Source organism: Panthera pardus, unplaced genomic scaffold (genome assembly GCF_024362965.1).
Source record: "Panthera pardus isolate Hobbes unplaced genomic scaffold, ASM2436296v1 HiC_scaffold_12, whole genome shotgun sequence".
In the NCBI taxonomy this organism is placed as follows: domain Eukaryota; kingdom Metazoa; phylum Chordata; class Mammalia; order Carnivora; family Felidae; genus Panthera; species Panthera pardus.
In genome coordinates, this window is record NW_026526677.1 from 102,875,123 (window position 1) to 102,893,916 (window position 18,794).

General features: G+C 41.1%; 1 protein-coding gene across 1 annotated transcript; it reads right to left on the bottom strand.

Moving 5' to 3' along the window:
* Window positions 1-767: 767 nt before the first annotated feature.
* On the bottom strand, window positions 768-18,794 carry LOC109278623 (nicotinamide N-methyltransferase). Its single transcript, XM_019469095.2, has 3 exons — window positions 18,057-18,794; window positions 17,034-17,241; window positions 768-1,242 (listed from the first exon to the last, which is right to left on the bottom strand). The coding sequence occupies exons 1-3, from the start codon at window positions 18,208-18,210 to the stop codon at window positions 810-812; spliced, it is 795 nt and encodes a 264-aa protein (XP_019324640.2). The 5' UTR covers window positions 18,211-18,794; the 3' UTR covers window positions 768-809.

Below are 18,794 nucleotides of genomic sequence, written 5' to 3' on the forward strand. Positions count from 1 at the left end.
TCACAAGACAGGCAGCAGGCTGGGTTTGGCTCATGGGCCACAGTTTGTCTACCTCTGTTTTAGAGCACCGGGGTGAAGGGATGGGGCCTAGGAACCAAAGGAGGTAGATACACCATAGGCAGGTAAGCCTAACTCCAAGTAGGTGTTTGCCCAAGAGTTATGCCAACAGGCTACCTTCCAGAACCCTGTAAGGATGTGAGCTCTGAAGATACCTGTTTCTTATAGCAGCTATAAGACAGTACCTGTTATCTCTCTTGCTAACTCCTAAACTTGCCTTCAGGTAGAAGTCACAGCCTTGGCCTAGTGTCTTAAAGGAAGCATGAGAAGGGCCTGCCTTATATGGGGGATCCAGGAGCAAAAGGGATGGCTGTTTTCTGACCCCAGAGGCGGTGGTGGCACCAGTGGACCCCAGCAGAGGATGGGGTCCCCAGAGAAGGTGGCTGTCGAGGAACAGGAGAAGCATGTTCCTGAGAGAGAAGGAAGCAGTGGAGCCCTAGGAAAGAAAGCCAGTCACCGCAGACACTGCTCTGTTGGCGTGTGTGAGTGTGGGCCGCCATGACTAGGATGCTTAAGGAAAATGAGGTCTTCTTTTCTAATCATGGGCAGTGAAGACTGGGTGTGCTGGTTGCTCATCTTCGGACACACAAAGGAAGCACGGAGTAGGTGGTCAACCAGTTGTTCCTTCACTGACTGACCGTGCCCATCCCATCCTACATGAGTTGGAGAGCCCCTGCCGTTAGATTCAGCTCAGCATAGTGACCAGGCAGTTAGAACCAAGAAGTTAACTGCTTTATTTTCAATCACAGGAGTCATACAGATTTGCTCAGCTTCCGCCCCACCAGAGAGAAAAGCCCTTCGTTGTCGCACATGGTGGAAGAATACCTTTGAGAGATCACCTCAAACTGCTCAACTGAGAAGCCAGCCTCTCTCACGGCAGCTTCTATTGCCTCCCGGCCCAGGCAGAGGCTGGAGAACTTCTGCTCGCCGATCATGTAGTAGCTGCTCTTCAGGGCATCCACCACCACCAGGAAGCCCCCCGGCTTTAGCAGGCTGCTGAGGTTCCGGAGGGCTGTGCAGTAGGCAGGGAGGTCTGGGCAGGCGGCATCCAGGCACAGCGTGCTGAGCAGGCAGTCGGCTAGGGGCAGGGGGACACTGCCCAGTGGCCGGCTCTGGGTCACGTCGCACTTGAGCACCTGTGTGACCACACGCCTCAACTTCTCCTCCTTCTCCAGCTCCTTGATTCTGAAATACACAAACCAACAGATACCACTTGCTACCCTATACTCATGATAACCCCGGATCTCTGCAATCAGGGCTGAAAATGGCAGTATTGTCCCAAATGTTATATCCTTGGGGCCATCCCTGATGGAAAAATGGAGGAAGAAGAAAAATGAAGGATGTTTAGTCACATTAATGTGACTACGTTACCCTGTGCTGGATTAAATCTCTTTATAACGTGAGTAATAATATGGAAATGATAACAGAAGTACCTAGCTGCCCGCTTCGACCATGGACTGTCTCCAAGAAGTTATTCTTCCTCCACTGCTTAGGATAGTGCCTGGCTCATTTATTACTGTTATTGTTATTATTATTATTATTACTTATTTATCTGTTTGTGTATTCATTATTACACTGGTCTCTTCTGCCAAACTGCAACATGGTGGTCATTCGACCGATACATATCAGGTAATAATGGCTTTAAAATGTGGAAACGGTATTTTTGCGTAGCTGCTGATCAGGCTGGGGCATGGGGTCATCCACAGACATTTAGAGAAACTGTTGATAAGCACCAAACAACGGTGGCCAGGGCCCCTCTAGAAAGAAAAGAACCTCTAGTTGCCATTCTCCAGCCACAAAACAAAATGCAGAGAGTGTGTTTTATGAAGGGGCTCATTTTCTTGGTAGCTTTGCTCAGAATACTTTCCTTTTCTGCAAAATCAGTGGGGTTTCCGGAGAGAAAACTAGTTCACGAAAGAGGCAGAGAAGGTGAGAGCTGGAGGTGAAATAGAGTGTCTGGGATCCTTTCGGAATTTGTTAGGGGAGTCATGAAGGAACAGGCGGACAGAGGATCCAAATTAAATAAACATGTAGAGTGCACAGGAGAAACTGGAGAAAAAAGAAAAGGAGAAAAAAAGTAGCAGAAAATCAGAGGGGTAAGAGAAAAGCAAGAATGAGTGTTTAAAGTGCCCAGAAGGCCACAGAGCCCAAATAATAGGAGCGATGAGTGGGTATCTAGTGCTTTGAGGAAATTAATCAACAGAGCCCCAGGGGTGCAAATCTAGCCTTACGTTCGGGAAACACACAGTCCATTTGCTGCAGGAGAAGACAGCCTCTTCTTGACAGAGACCACAGAGGAAGGCCCAACATCAGAGCAGGTGAGAGAGGCACGTACTTCGGGACCACTTCGGGTCACAAGGAAGTCAGTGGTTCAAATAAAACTTGAAGATTTACCTCCACATGGAAAGATCTGAGATAATATCAATTGGTTGTGGACCTCCTATTTAAATATTTAGTTAAAATCCTAAGCCCCATGCATAGACTCAGCTATTTATAGACATCCTATATATTATAATTTTCCTAAGTTTAGCAATAAGCCTATGAAAAAAATTCTCAACAATTTTGGCCGTCAGAAAAATGCACATCAAACCATGAGATAGCACTTCACATCCACTAAGATAGCTGTACTAAAAAAAACCCCAGAAAATAACAAGTGCTGGCAAAGATGTGGGGAAACAGGAACCTCCACACACAGCTGGTGAGAATGCAAAATGGTCCAGCTACTTTGGAGAAAGTTCTAGAAGTTCCTCAAAAGATGAACACATAGTGTTGTGGATGACCATTGGATTAATTCTTTCTCCCCACCCCCTTCCGCCCTGTACTGGAATCCCCAAGAGGATAGGATCCGTTTCTCATTCCTTCCATCTTGGATCCCCATTGCCTGCCTCTTTCCTGCCACATCACAGAGGTTTTAAAAAAACAAATGTAAAATAAATGCCTGAAAATGGGAGTTGGGGTCAGATGAAGTCAATTACACCAATATTTTTCAAACTGCAATTTGTCATTCATTCACGTCTCATAAAGTTAATCAATAAATACGGGGCACCTGGGTGGATCAGTTGGCTAAGCATCTGACTTTGGCTCACATCATAATCTCCTGGCTCATGAGTTCGAGCCCCGCATCGGCTTTGTGCTGACAGCTCAGAGCCTGGGGCCTGCTTTGGATTCTGTGTCTCCCTCTCTCTCTGCCCCTCCCCCGCTCATGCTCTGTCTCTCTCTGTCTCTCAAAAATAAATAAACGTTAAAAAAATTAAAATTTATCAGCAAACATTTGAAAAAATAATGGAGAATAAACCAGAAAACAAAATCCCTGATAGTAGTAACTCAATATAGTATTATTTTGTGAAGGTTTTTCAGCATCACTTTGTTTGTAACAGCCAAAAGATGGAGACAATCTAAAAGCCCATCAACTTACGAAGGGATTAATTGTGGTATACCCACGCAGTAGAATAATACTCAGTCGTAAAAAGGAATGAAGTGCTGATTCATGCTACAACGTGGAAGAACCTTGAAAACATTATACTAAGTGAAAGAAACCAGACACAAAAGGCCACCTACTGTGTGATTCCATTTACATGAAATGTCCAGAAAAGGCAAAGCTCTAGAGACCAAAAGCGGACCAGTGGTTTCCAGCAATTGAGAGGATCCAAGACGTGAGAATGACTGCCAGTAGGTACAGGGTTGGTTTGGGGAGATATGAAAATGTTCTAAAACTGGCGTAAAGATTGCACAACTACGTGAAGATACTAAGAACTATCATACTTTAGATGGGTGGGTCTTATGCCAGTTTTATCTCAGAAAAGCTGTTATGCTAAAGAGAGAGAGAGAGAGAGAGAGAGAGAGAGAGAGAGAGAAGTAACATAGCAAGGTGTTAGTTTGAGGGAAGTCCTGCCAGACAATAAACTGGTCTACACAGGGAATAATTACCTCTGGTTGGGTCTACCTACTCCCCTATCAAGGGTAGAAATGGTAGTAGGGTAACCAGTTTGTCCCGGTTGGTCTGGACTTTCCCTGTTTTCCCACTGAAGATCCCATGTCCTGGGAACCCTTCTCAGTCCAGGCAAACAGGGAAGGTCAGTCATTCTAAAAGCAGGGAAATCCATTACAAAGCTGCCATTCAGCCTGATAGAACGGGGATGGTGTGGCCGAACTTTTTAAGAATAAAAGATAACAATTCAACCTTATGGAAGTCTGTGTGAAACACAGATTTGACTAGGTAAAATGAATCTAGAAGAGAAACATTCAAACAACCTATCTGCACATATGGATAGCCTGGGTGCATACAAAAAGCTGAAGAAGTGGCAACGTGGCAGGTTTGAATGTGTTTAGAGATGATCCTTCATATTCGGAACACCACGGGCATGTGTGTTTACGTGATTATGTCAGAAGCAGGTGGACCTCTGGGCCCTGTTGTCTATGAAGCTATTTGAAAGATACAAGTTACCACAGAACGAGTACCTGCCAGTCAATTTACGATGGAAATTGTTCCCAAACTGGAAGATACACTGTGAAGTCTAGAAAGCTCATGGAGAATGTGCCAATTTGAGAGGCAAGTTGGCTGGAAACACCCACTGTTGTGGAGACCTGCTTGTCTTTGGGCATCGAGCAAACACTGTAAACTTGGCTGCCAAGGTAGCTGTGTACAGATTACATCTCAGGGCTTCTCGGCACCAGGGAAATGGACTCGCCTGGAGACACAGGCAATTACCGCTCAGCTTCACATCCAGCTCCAGGGGTAAGGAATAAACACACACCAGAAAAGTGTTAGGCAGTTCTACAGGGAGATAACAGCAGTGTGGCCATTTCTGTAGTTCCAAAGATCTACCCTTTCAAATGAATCACTATGCAAAAAAGGGCAGGTGTTTCTTCTGTAAATAAGCGATCCACAGAAGCTGGGGAGAGAGGGGATAAAGAGTAGGACTCCTGGGAAGAGCGCTTTGTGAGAATGTATTCCTGCACTCCAAGAAATTACCCCGAGGTTTACAGAGGTTCCTCCTGCCCCATCTCTGCAAGGCAGGTGGCGGACCAAAGCCCCGGGATGAGATCTTTCGATGACACTCACTGCCTCCCCCAAGCCCCATACCCAGAGGTTCCAGCAGGCCCTCCTGAGGGAGAACCAGCAGAATGTATAAAGGATATAAAAAGCTTCACACACTTGGATATCAATATAAGAATTGTGTGAGCCAGGAATAATCATTGGTAAGCCTCTGGTACAGGCAATCGCTGACTCAGGTGAAAGACAGACATTTCAGGAGGGAGAGGCTGGAAAACAAAATACATGTAGTCATTTGTTTGACTTTTTTGTTTTTTATAACCTCTTTGATGTGACAGGAAAGGGGCGGGCGATGGGGACCCAAGATAGAACAAATGAGAAATGGATCCTATCCTCATGGGGATCCCAGGCTGGGGCAGAGGGGCGGTGGGGAGAAAGAACTTATCCAATGCTTATCCACAAAAATGACAAATTAATACTAGGAAGCAGAGGGCCGACAGAAGAATGTTGGGAGCTTGACTTGGTCTGGAGTATCAAGGAGATCTCCTCCAAAATGGAGTCAGGTAAGCAGAGGTGCAGGAGGTAAATAAATAAGAGTTCACCAGGCCAAGGGGAGTAGGAAAGGGGAGATGTTCCAGCCAGGGGCAACAGCATGTGCAAAGGCCAGATGGTGGGAGGAAATACGGAGAGAAGGCTGATGAGGCTGGACTCAGAAAACAAAGCACAGCGTGGTAGGAAGTGAAGCAACGGGGTTTAGCAGGTGCCAGACGAGACGAGGTTTTGGGGACCAGGTTAAGAACTTTGCTTTTTACCCTAAAAGCTGTGGGAAGTTACGAAATGGTGCCACCAGATCTACATTTGAAGGTGATCGCTTTGGGACGAGAGTGGAGGTGGAAGGCCACTTAGGAGGGAGAGGATGGGGTCTTGGACCAGGAAAATAGCCTGGAGAGAAAATATTGGAAAACATACACTGGTTTGAGAGAAACTCAGAAGTAAAATGGACAGAATTTGGGGCACTGGGGTGGCTCAGTCGGTTGAGCGTCCAAATCTTGATCTCAACTCAGGTCTTAATCTCAGGGTCTGAGTTCAAGCCTTGCTGGGCCCCGCACTGGGCGTGAGACCTACTGAAAAAAACAAAATGGACAGAACTTGGTGCTGATCATAGACCATGACTGACAGGAAGAAGGCAAGAATGGCTTCCAGGCTCCTGGCTTCTTTAATTAATTATATGATAGCAACACCCAGGGCGGGAAGCATGCAGAAGCGGAGCAAACCTGGGAAGACTGTAGCTCTATTTTGGGCACTTTCAGACACATGAGTAGAAATGTTTACAGTTTGAAGGAAATGGCCAGGTGACATTTCCTCAGTCTGCCCTGTTCATTTTCCTAGGGGAAGAATGCAGGGAGAACATCTAAGAGAAAGGGATGCTTTTAAAAGGGAGAAACTTTTCCTAGGGATCGCTGAAACGATCACCATGACCGTGGAGATGCCAATTCTGAGAAGGAACATCCATCTTTTACAAGACATGAAAATACAGACGCCAGTATTTCTCAAACTGTAAAATGCGTACAGCCCCCTGCAGATCTTATTAAAATGCAGATTCTGGTTCTGTAGGGAGGGAGCCAGGCCTGAGAGCCTACATTCCTACTAGACTCCCAGGCGCTATGGAAACTGCTTAGCCTGAGGACCACAAGGCAGGCAATGTGCTCCAAGCTGTAGGGGCCAGAGGTTAATCAGTGCCGTCTTTTAAGATCTTTTCAGGTAAAACAGGCTTGAGTAGTCATTTCTACCTTAGCATTTGACTCTCTGACCTGATAAATAAATAATGCGAAGCCAGAATTTGGTACCGATGGCTTACAACTTTTCCGAAGGTTTTAAAAAGGAGTCGTATTGGGGCGCCTGGGTGGCTCAGTCGGTTGAGCGTCCGACTTCGGCTCAGGTCATGATCTCACGGTCCGTGAGTTCGAGCCCCGTGTCGGGCTCTGTGCCGACAGCTCAGAGCCTGGAGCCTGTTTCAGATTCTGTGTCTCCCTCTCTCTCTGCCCCTCCCCTGTTCATGCTCTGTCTCTCTCTCTGTCTCAAAAATAAATAAACATTAAAAAAAATTAAAAATAAATAAAAAATAAAAATAAAAAGGAGTGGTATTCTAAAAGTATGAGTCACACTCCAAAGGCAGAGGACCAGGAGACAGCTCAAATTGTCTTCGGCAGCACTCAGCACAAGAAATAGCTTCAGATAAAGAAGAAATAATCTCAAAGGAAATAGGTTGTGAGCTGATAGAGGTACTTGAAGATGCAAGAAAGACATACGTTGAATGGGATCGCTATCATTCTCAAAATAGTTGAAGCCACAGGATCTGGCACAAGGATAAGAGCAAGAATGCAGAATTTTCCTGCCAAAAATATAGTTCCTTCCTCTAACAGCGACTGGGAAGGGACACTTTCTCAAGAGCCAATTGTTAGGAGCTGACGATTCTGGCAGGAGATAAGCAATGCTTTTAGTATCCTGCTAGATTTTAAGGGTTCACTTCTGAATGAGATGGAAAGGCTTATGATAGCTAGGGAAATTGAGAAGAAAGTTTTAAAAGCCTTCTTGACATATGATTTGGACTTCGGAAAGGTGTATTGTCTGACTGACTGAAAACTCTTTTATAAACTTTCCCTGAAATTCTATAAATCCTGGGAAATTCCGTATTTATTGAATAATTTGGAAATATTGTCCGAATCCTCAGAGTTATGGGTTAGTTTTTTTTTTTTCTAGTTAGTACCAGTTCATTCTGTGGAATCACAAAGTCGATAGAAAAAAAAAAAGAAGTTGGAAATTACATTTATTTTGAAGAATGTATCTTTAGTTTGAAGACTATCGCTAGTATAAAATTCTAAGTAAGGAGTTTCTAGGATTAAAATGGCATTTGAAAGTAGTCTCTCTCAGCTTCTTGCCAGGAAAAAGTAGGGAAATATTTAGCAACATTAAACAGTTTTGCGTTGTTGTTCACTTATAAAGGCTACACAAATATATTCCCGACACACACAGACTTAGAAAATGTCACTTATGTGTTCTTCTCGAAAACACTATTTGAAGACCTATTCTACAGACTAAATGCCTCAGAATTAAAAACTTAAAAACTAGAAAAATCACATTAAATGAACATAAAATAAAACCAAATGTTCATATAACTGCAAATACGATTACAGACTGATAGCAAATATCCAAATTGATCCTTGAAAGGAAATATGAAAATAAGACTTTAGGGGCGCCTGGGTGGCTCAGTTGGTTAAGCATCTGACGTTGGCTGAGGTCATGATCTCATGGCTCATGGGTTCAATCCCTACATAGGGCTCTGTGCTGACAGCTCGGAGCCTGGAGCCTGCTTTGGATTCTGTGTCTCCCTCTCGCTCTGCCCCTCCCCTGCTCTCTATTGCTCTCTCTCGCTTTCTCTCTCTCAAAAATAAACATTAAAAAAATTTTTTTAAAAATAAAATAATGCTTTAAATTACTATATTTGGATTTAAAATCACCAATTTTAACAACAAACACTGGGGAGATAGATGCCAGAAGGACTTTGGGTATCAAAAAATGTTAAATTCCTCATATAATGAGGAACAAAAAAAATTACTGGTTCTTACCTGGCCTTAACAAGCTGAATTTGTTTCCAGAAGACCTGCATTTTAAGAGATACTAAAAAAAAGTTCTTCAGGTGAAGGGAAATGATGCCAGATAGAAGCCTAGATCTGTAGAAAGAAATGAGGAAAACTATGCAGACAGATATGTGGATAAACATCAAAGACTTTATATACGTTTGTTTAAAATACTACTGACTAGTGTGCATATACTTAAACTACCGAACTGTCTACTTAAAAATAGTTCGGGGGTGCCTGGGTGACTTAGTCAGCTAAGCATCCGACTTTGGCTCAGGTCATGATCTTGTGGTTCGTGAGTTTGAGCCCCACACAGGGCTCTCTGCTGTCAGTGCAGGGCCCACTTTGGATCCTCTGTCTCCCTCTCTCTCTACCTCTCCTCTGCTCACAAGCCTGTGTTATCTCTCTGTCTCTCCCTCTCTCTCTCTCTCTCTCTCTGTCAAAAATAATAAATAAACATTTAAAAAATAGTTCAGATGCTAAATTTTATGGTATGTGTTTTTTAACCACAATAAAAAGTAAAATAAAATAAAATAAGTAAAAGCACTACTGACTTTTTAAAGCAAAAATAGTAACAAAATATCATAGTATTATCCTAGAAATAAAGTAAAATCTAGGACTAGTGCAGGGGCAAGAGTGGATGTAGGAATTACACTGTGGTAATGTCTTACATGGCTCATGAGGTAAAATGTTAAAAATATAGGGGCGCCTCGGTGCCTCAGTCGATTAAGCGTCTAGTTTCAGCTCAGGTCATGATCTCACTGGTTAGTGAGTTCGAGCCCCCTGTGGGACTCTGTGATGACAGCTCAGAGACTGGAGCCTGCTTCCGATTCTGTGTCTCCCTCTCTCTCTGCCCCTCCGCTGCTTGTGCTCTGTCTCTCTGTCTCAAAAATAAACAAACATTAAAAAGTTTTTTAAAGAATTAAAAAATATATATGTACTGTAATTTCTGGAAAAATTACACATGCACACACACGCATACACTCACACAAAACACAAAAGAGGTCAATAGAAAAAAAGCCAATAACAGAAGATAAAAAGGAATACTAAAAATGTTCATATTTATACTAACTGGAATACCAAACATTATTCCATTCACCAAGGAGAAGCAGGAACAAAGGCACAAATGAATAACAAAACAGACGGGACAAATAAAAAATACATACCAGGATGTTTGACTGAGACTCAACTATACAATACCAGTAATTACCTTAAATGTGAGTGAAATAAAGAATCCAGCTAAAGGACAGAAATCATCACACTGGGTTGAAAAGCAGGGCCTACTACATACTACTGGCAAGAAAAACATTTTAAGTATAAAAACACAGACAGATTGAAAACAAAAGGGTGGAAAAGATAAACCATGTCTATTAGTTATCTATTGCTGCATTATAAATTACCCCAAAACATAGCAATTTAAAACAGACAAACATTTATCTCACAGTTTCTGTGGGTCGGATATCTCGGTACCAATTAGCTGGGTACCTCATGAGGCAGAGTGTTGGCTATGTCTTCAGTCTCACCTGAAGGTTTGACTGGGGGAAAATTTGCTTCCAACTCCCTCCAGACAAGCAAGTGAGAGGGAACACCCAATAAGGAAGTCATGGTCTTTTGGTAACCTAATCTTTCAGAATTGATGTGCCAATACTCTGTTAGACTATACTTGTAAGCATCTAGTCACTAAATCTGATGGACACCCAAGGGAAAGCAATTAAAGAAGAGATGAATATTTGAGGTAAAGATTACTGGGGACCCTCTTAGAGGCTAACACTCCATGCAAACACCAAGCATAAGAAGGCTAATGTGGTCATATTAATATCAGAGTAGACTTCAAGACAAAGTATATTACTGACAGTAAAGGGAGATATTTCTTAATGACAAAATGATCAATAAATCAAGAAGACATAACAATCCTAAAAATATATGCAGATAGAGTACAAGACTTCAAGCTATGTGAAGCAAATATTAACATAATGATGGGGAACAAGAGATAAACCCACAATCATAGTTTGAGATTTTTAATACCTTTCTCTCAGTAATTGATAAACAAAAAATCCTGTAGAAAAATCTGAAAAATGCTATCAATCTACCTGGCCTCATTGATATTTATGAAACTATAACTTACAACAGGATGATATACATTCTTTTTAGTGTAGAAAGCACATAGATTATTCACCAAAATAGACCCCATGCTGACCATAAAATAAATCTCTGACTACAACAAAATTTAAGTAGAAACCAATAACAATATCTAGAAAATCTTGAAATTTTTGGAAATTAAGCAACACAACTCTAAATAACTCACCATCAAAGAAGAAATCACAAAGGAAATCAGAAAATACGCCAAAGTGGATAATAATAAAAATATGACATATCACAAATCACGAGCAGCAACTAGAACAATCCTGAAGGAAATTTAGAGCTTTAAATGGCTACATTAGAAGAAAGAAATATGTGAAATCAGTGATCTAAGCTTCTATCTTAAGAAGCAGGAAAAAGAAGAGTATATAAAAACTAAAGTAAATGGAAGAGAGAAAATAAGGGAAAAAAAGAGCAGAAATCAACACGACTGAAAATGGAAGGACAATAGAAAAAAATCAACAAAACCAAAAGTTGGTTCTTTGAAAAGATTAATAACATCAATCAATCTCTAGCAAGATTGATCAAGATATTTTTTAAAAGACAAATTGCCAATATCAAGAATGAAAGAAGGAAGATCATGGTAGATCCTACAGACATTAAAAGAGTAGTAAAGACGGGCGCTTGGCTGGTTTAACAGCTCAATTTAGTCTCAGGTCATGATCTCACTGGTTGGTGACTTCAAGCCTTGTGTCGGGCTTTGTGCTGATAGCTCAGAGCCTGGAGCCTGCTTCACATTTTGTGTCTCCCTCTCTCTGTGCCCCTCCCGCACTTGCACTCTGTGTGTGTATGTGTGTGCATGTGTGTGTGTGTGTGTGTGTGTGTGTGTGTCTCAAAAACATCTCTCTCTCTCTCTCTCTCAAAAATAAACATCAAGAAAATTTTAAGAGTAATAAAGACATATTGTTAAAAAACTTATGACGATAAAATTGACAACAAAGATGAATAGGATAAATTCCTTGAAAGATACTATTTATCAAAACAGACAAAGAAGAAATGGAAAATCCAAATAGCCAGTGAAAAACATTATTCTTAATTTTAAAAACATCATACACATGAGACAACCCTTCAGGTACAGGTAGCTTTGCTAGTGAATTCTATCAATCATTTAAGGAAGAAATAATACTAATTATACACAAATTCCTTCAAAAATAGAGGAGGAAAAAATATCCTCAACTTACATGAATCCAGCATCATGCCGATAACAAAATCTGCCGGGCATATTTCTAGAAAAGAATATTATGGCTCAATATCGATCATATTTGTAGATGCAAAAATCCCTACCAAAATATTAGCAAATCACATCCAGTCATACCTAAAAAAGATACTACCTCATGACCAATGGGTGTATTCCAGTTAGATTTAAACAGTCAAAAATCTTCCAGTATAATTCACATTTTCAGAATAAAGAAGAAAAGTCATATGGCCATCTCAATGAATTCCGAAAAAAATTGACAAAGTTCAACATTTGAGTTAAAACTCCCAAGAAATTAAAATGTAAAGAAATTTAGTCAGATAAAGAATATCTGAAAAATCTAACTAATATTATACTTAATGTGGACACTAAAATTGGACATTTTTCCTTATGATATGCAAAAAGGTACATAGGTCGACTTCCAACCTTTCTATTCAATATTGTTTTGGAAGTCCTAGCCAGTGTAGTAGACCAGAAAAATAAATAAAAGGCATAGAGCTGGAAAAGAAGTAAAACTATTTTTACTTGCAGATGATATAAGAGTATACATAGAAAAGACTAAACTTAATTAATGAAGTCAGCAGGACTGCAGGACACAAGGTCAGTATATAAAATGCAATTGTACTTCCATATACTAGGAAATTTTTATATTTTATATTTTTTCACAAGGAATATCATTTTATTACTGTAATCACAAAATCGTAATTTTTGCATCTACAGAAATGCGTAAGTGGACATTAATCAGTGAATTGATAATTCGCTTCATAAAGAGGGCAAACATACTACAGAATGTATTGTAAAGAAAAAAAGATTGTAAAATTCTCTGGCCTTGCAGTGCACTTTTTAGTGCAAGTATTTAAGACACAATAGTGTTCAATTAAGCAAAGTATATACTAGCAAATTAACAATAACATTAAAAAAACATAAAACAAGATTTTTTTAATGCTTAGTTATTTATTTTGAAAGAGAGAGAGGAGAAAGCATGTGCATGCAAGCTGGGGAGGTATAGAGAGAGAGAACCAAGAGGGCTCCACGCTGTCAACACAGAGCCCAATGTGGGGCTGGAACCCAGGGACAATGACATCTTGACCTGAGCTGAAATTAAGAGTTGGGCACTCAAATGACTGAGCCATACAGGTGCCCAAAACACAGGAAATTTTTAACAAAACATATATAGAATATGAGAACTACGAAACATTACTGAAACTAAAGAAGTCCCAATAAATAGGGGCGCCTGTGTGGCTCATTCGGTTGGGCAGCCGACTTCGGCTCAAGTCATGATCTTGCGGTCTGTGAGTTTGAGCCCCGTGTCAGGCTCTGTGCTGACAGCTCAGAGCCTACAGAGCCTGGAGCCTGCTTCAGATTCTGTGTTCCCCCCATTGCCGCCCCTCCCCCACTCGTGCTCTGTCTCACTCTGTCTCTCAAAAATAGATGTTAAAAATGTTTTTTAAATAAATAAATAAATAAAGTGATAAACCATGTTTATGGACTGCAGATTCCTTATGTCCATTCTCCTAAAGTGATATGTAAGTTCAAAGATCACAATCAAAATCTCAGCAGCCTTTTTGGAAGAGATTGACAAGTTTATTCTAAAATTTATATCAAAATGTAATGGCACTAAAAATGCTTTTGCACAGTGAAGGAAATCCTCAACCAGACAACAAGGCAGACTACTGAATGGGAGAAGTTATTTGCAAATGATATATCTATTAAGGGGTTAATATCCAAAATGTATAAAGAACTTATACAACCTGACACCAAAGAAACAAATAATCCAGTTAAAATGGGCAGAGGACCTGAATAGATATTTTTCCTAAGCAGATATACAAATGGCCAACAGACACATGAAAAGATGCTCAACATCACTCATCATCAGGGAAATGCAAATCAAAACCACAACGAGATATCACCTCACACCTGTCAGAACAGCTAAAATAAAAAATATAAGAAATAACAAGCGTTGGTGAGAATGTGGAGAAAAGGAACCCTCATGCATTGTTGGTGCAGCCACTGTGGAAAACAGTATGGAGGTACCTCTAAAAAATTAAAAATAGAATCACCATAGGATCCATTAATTCTACTACTGAGTATTTATCTAAAGAAAACAAAAACACTAATTTGAAAAGATGTACACATCCCCATGTTTATTGCAGCATTATTTACAATAGCCAAGAAATAGAAGCAACCAAGTATCCATCCATAGATGAACAGGTAATGATATGTGGGGTTTGTGTGTGTGTGTGTGTGTGTTTGTGTGTGTGTGTGTATCCAATAGAATATCACTCAGCCATAAAAAATGAGATCACCTTGCCATTTCCAACAACATGGATGGACCCAGAAGGCATAATGCTAGGTGAAATAAGTCAGACAGAGAAAGACAAATACCATAAGAATTCCATATTTTTAAAATTCCACCATATGTGGAATTTAAGAAACAAAACAAAGAAAAAAGAAGACAAATAAAAGAAATAAACTCTTAAATACAGAGAACAAACTAGTGGTTGTCAGGACAGTGGCGGGAGAGGGGTAGGGGAAAAAGGTGACGGGGATTAAGAGTACACTTATCATGATGAGCACCAAGTAACTGAATCACTATATTGTGCACCTGAAATTAACATAAGACTGTATGTTAATTATACTTCAATTAAATATATATATTATACAAATATATACAAAAATTGCCAAAATAATTTTGAAAAATAACAGAGTTAGAGGATTTATACCCTCTGATTTCAATACTTACTTTCCCTGGTAAAAAGGATAAAAGACCCAGTGGAAGTTTAGTGACTCTACATGCAACAAAAACATTAACTGGGAAACACAAAAGAAAACTCCCAGTTCGTTTATATCACTATAGTCTAAGGAATTGTATAATCAGTGAATCACCTGGATAACTTATGTCCGACAATCCACACTATCAGTTAGTGTAGTAACAATATGTAAGAAAACAAAGTATAGAATATTCCAACTAAGCTTGAATTCAGCACAGCATTAAAAAAATGAAAGGATTAAAGAAGTAGAAGCAGACTATAGAGTTAGTTTCAGAAGAGAACCTGATTCAGGAATAAATAAATTTGGTAGAGTGAAGAGGAAGAAAATTTAAGTGTACATATAGAAACATGAGTTGACCATAACTCCAGAGGAAGAGTATGGAGGTAGGCATACCCCTGGGGACATGTTAAGACCACATGATTTTAAATTTATCCCTGGAATTCCAGAATATTACTTCACTCCTGTTTCTCAAGTTCAGAAACATCGGAGTCATACCTGATACTTACCTCTCATCATTCCCCATGACCAATCATTACCAACTCTTATCCATTCTGTCTCAAAAATTCATCTTAAAATCATCTTCCTCTCTCCATCACCAACCAATCCATTAGTCCAAGTCATCATCATCTCTTACCTGGATTAAAGTGTCTCCTTTCTGCATCTCTCATTCTCCTCTAAACACAGCCATTCTCCACACAACAGCCAGAGATCTTTGTAAATGTAAATGGGGTCACATCACTTTCCGGGTTACACCTCTAATGCCTTCTCATCACACTTGAAGTACAGGATCTTTAGCCTGCCCTCAAAGCCCTAAGTGATCTGACACGTGCCTGCCTTCTCTGATATAAGGTCTAGGAGACACAGGACTTCCTCCATGTTGCCCACCAGTCTATCCGAGTAGCTAGAACTGTGTGGCACATCCTACATGCCCAATATGGGTTCACTGAATGAACAAACACTAGTTCCTTTAACCAAGAACCAAAAAGTGTTAGCACCTGTTTCTTGAGGGAGATTGTCTTGCTGGGAAATCAGAGCCCTTTCCTGACCAAAGAATGGGATATGTTAATTAAAAATACGTGTGCTTTTCCATTGTGAATGAAAAGCCAAGAACAGGAAGGACAGAGGATGATGTGCTGTGCAACACACAAAGTGTGCAGTCCATGAGCAAGGGTGGGGGTGCAAATACAGGAAGAAGTGGATTGGGGAAGGAAGGGAGTTATGTAAAAATTAAATCATGGGGAAGAAGGTGTGGAAAGACAGGGGGAAATGCACAAAAAAACATACAGTAAGAGCAGGGGGGAAAAAAAGAAATGTAAAGATAACTGAGCCTATAAGAAGTAGTGGACAGGTCTAGTAGGATCCTGGGAGGAATACTGAAGTGGTCTTTTTAGACAGTTTGCGAAGAAGCCTGTGGGGCTTCAGCAACATGCTTATAACAGCAAACAGTCAGGTGGGCGGGACAGCGGAACTGGGCTGAGCCACTGCAGGACCATTGCCAGAGGACGGAGGTACATCAGGACAAGGGAAAGACAAAATGAAATGCAGACCTCACCCTTCTGGCTAGTAAGCCATTGACAATTTCTCATGTGGAGAGAAATTAATCATTTAAATAAGACTTGTCCACATAAACTGACTTGTAGACAGAGTCGGCTAAGAGGTTGATCATTAGTCGTGAGTAGGTAAAGCTCTGATTTTTGTGGATGGAGAGGAACACATTCTTTTCAGATACTTCCTTTATGCTGCTAATCCCAGTTTAAAAACCTGGGCAGCTTTTAGTTGTCTCTGGTGGTGTCAGCATTAGCCACCCTCACAGCAGTTCCCTAAGCACTTGGGTAGTTAGCAGCAGGATGGCACTGGGGAACACCCAAAAGCTGCTGGTTGAGGAGACAGTTTCCCCTCTTTGTTGAACTTGGATAAATGTCATTGTCTCATGGTATCTGACCTGCATGCTGTGCCCCCACACTGGTCTGGGAAGATTTTGTCTCCTCTTGGCTCAGTGGCCATTTCTTCAATTCTCGTCTGTGCCTTCTGCTGTTCTGGTGGGCACGCGTGCACACGTACACGTCCCTCTATCTCGTTCTCTCTCTCTACCTCTTCTTCTCCATCCGGATTTCTCTTTGGCCTCTCCCTGTTCCCTTTGCTTTTTAACTTGGGCTCTAAAGATAATTCTTGGTTCAGAAAACTGAACTGTCACTCAAGGACCGTCAGAAAGCCCGGAAGCAGACCCTGGTTTCTCTACCTGTTCCCTTCGAGCTCGCACACGTAGGTTACCACTGGGGACCAGTCAAAGGCTCCTGGTTCCTTCTTTAGCCATTTCTGCAGCTCCTGCAGGTTCTGCTCAGTGTAGTCGGTGACAATGATCTCCTTGAAGGATTCACAAGCAGAGAGGAGCTGGTAGATGGTAGGGCCAGAGCCAATGTCGATCAGGAGGTCCCCCTTCACACCATCTGGTTTAGAGAAGGGAACAAGGAAAGGGGATGAGGCCTCATATGACAGCGGACAGAGCTGGTATGCACTGTTTTCACTGGGACTGTGCTAGAAAGTCACAAAGACAGACCATCTCTCTACTCACTCCTCTTCCCTCAAAGGTTTTTTTTTTTACATGATTGCATTTTCCATTATCCAATCCAAGCTGGAAGCATGTTGCTGGAATATTTTTAGGTGTAGGAGAAGAAAAGATTGACATCTGATGTACAGACCTTTAATCCAGATAGAATGCTACACAGAGAATATAAAAACTATTAAGAAATACTTGGGGAAAGTTAAAATTTTGTTTTTGGTTTTGACTTTGGTTTTGGGGAGAAGGGAGTTGAAAGTTCAATTAAAATAAAATTGACTTTTCATGTCTCTCTCTAAAAAGCATCCAATTCTTCACGTATTGGGAGGTCTTTATCTCATGCACATGTGCAACATTCCTTTGAGTTAGGAACAGAATAAGTATTAGAATCTCCATTTCTTAAGTGGCCCATCATGGTTCAATGGCTGGCTCTGGTCACCTAAAGAATTGATGTAGAATAAAGGACAGAACGCCTGTCTTTTGGTTTCCATTTGGCACAACCAAATGAGACAACACATAAAAAAGCACTTTGTAAATGGTAAGCTATCCCTATCAACATTAGTTTTCATCCTTGTTAAATAAATGAGTGATGCCAAAAGGGCTGTCACATCGCAATGTCTAGACACCAACCCAGCAGTGCCCTGAGATTCTATTTATATGACGCACATTTTGGTGGGGAGACATAGGGATAACACACACACTTACCGAGGCAGAATATCTTGAAAAGATTTTTCAGAAGATGCCTAAGTATCTCATTTTCTGCAGAGTGTCTTGACCCAAAGTTGTAATATTTTTCTAGGTAATCCCGAGGGTTAAAATGTCTCAGATAAGTGTCCTTGGAGGTGAAGGTCGATTCCATTGCGTTTTGCTCCTGTGTCCACTCTTGCTCTCTCTTTCTCCCTCTCCTCCAGGACTCAGGGACTCACCCTGCAGAAGTTGTCTTTTTAAGTCTCAGGCTTCAATCCTTCTGTTAGTCCAACCTACCCCTTAGAGACTGTTATTTGGTTAAACACTAACTGGCAGAAACATCCAAGAATGTTCTGGCTGTTCTGGGAAGTGATGAAATTTTTGGGTAAGGGAACCTAGGAGAAGTGGGTGTGGGAAGGGGAGGGCCATGAGCTGTATGCAATTCTCGGCCAAGGGGTGAAGTTCAACTGCAGGAGAAAGCATCTGGGCTCATCGGGGAAATCATTTGACTCAGAGAAGAACCACTAAGGCTAGAGAGGTGTGTCATGTCCCCAGAGCACCATCAGTTCTTCTTGTAATGATTTTCCCAAAAAAGAGCCACAAAGAATGGTTTAAATTAAACAGTCTTAAAGAAAACAAAGAGGGGAAAGAGGAGGATTAGGAAATGTCTTTAAGGGCTAAGAAATGTTGGCTAAAGAAGGAAACTCAGAGGAAATTTGGAAAGAGGGTAAAAGTAATTTTAAAAATGGGATGAGG

What these genes read in the sequence shown, in the direction of transcription:
- LOC109278623 (XM_019469095.2), bottom strand. Translation starts at nt 18,210, where the DNA reads ATGGAATCGACCTTCACCTCCAAGGACACTTATCTGAGACATTTTAAC. An exon ending in TTTCAAGATATTCTGCCTCG is followed by an intron (nt 17,242 to 18,056) that starts GTAAGTGTGTGT and finishes TCTCTAAACCAG; the next exon opens with ATGGTGTGAAGGGGGACCTC. An exon ending in TGCGAGCTCGAAGGGAACAG is followed by an intron (nt 1,243 to 17,033) that starts GTAGAGAAACCA and finishes TGTGTATTTCAG; the next exon opens with AATCAAGGAGCTGGAGAAGG.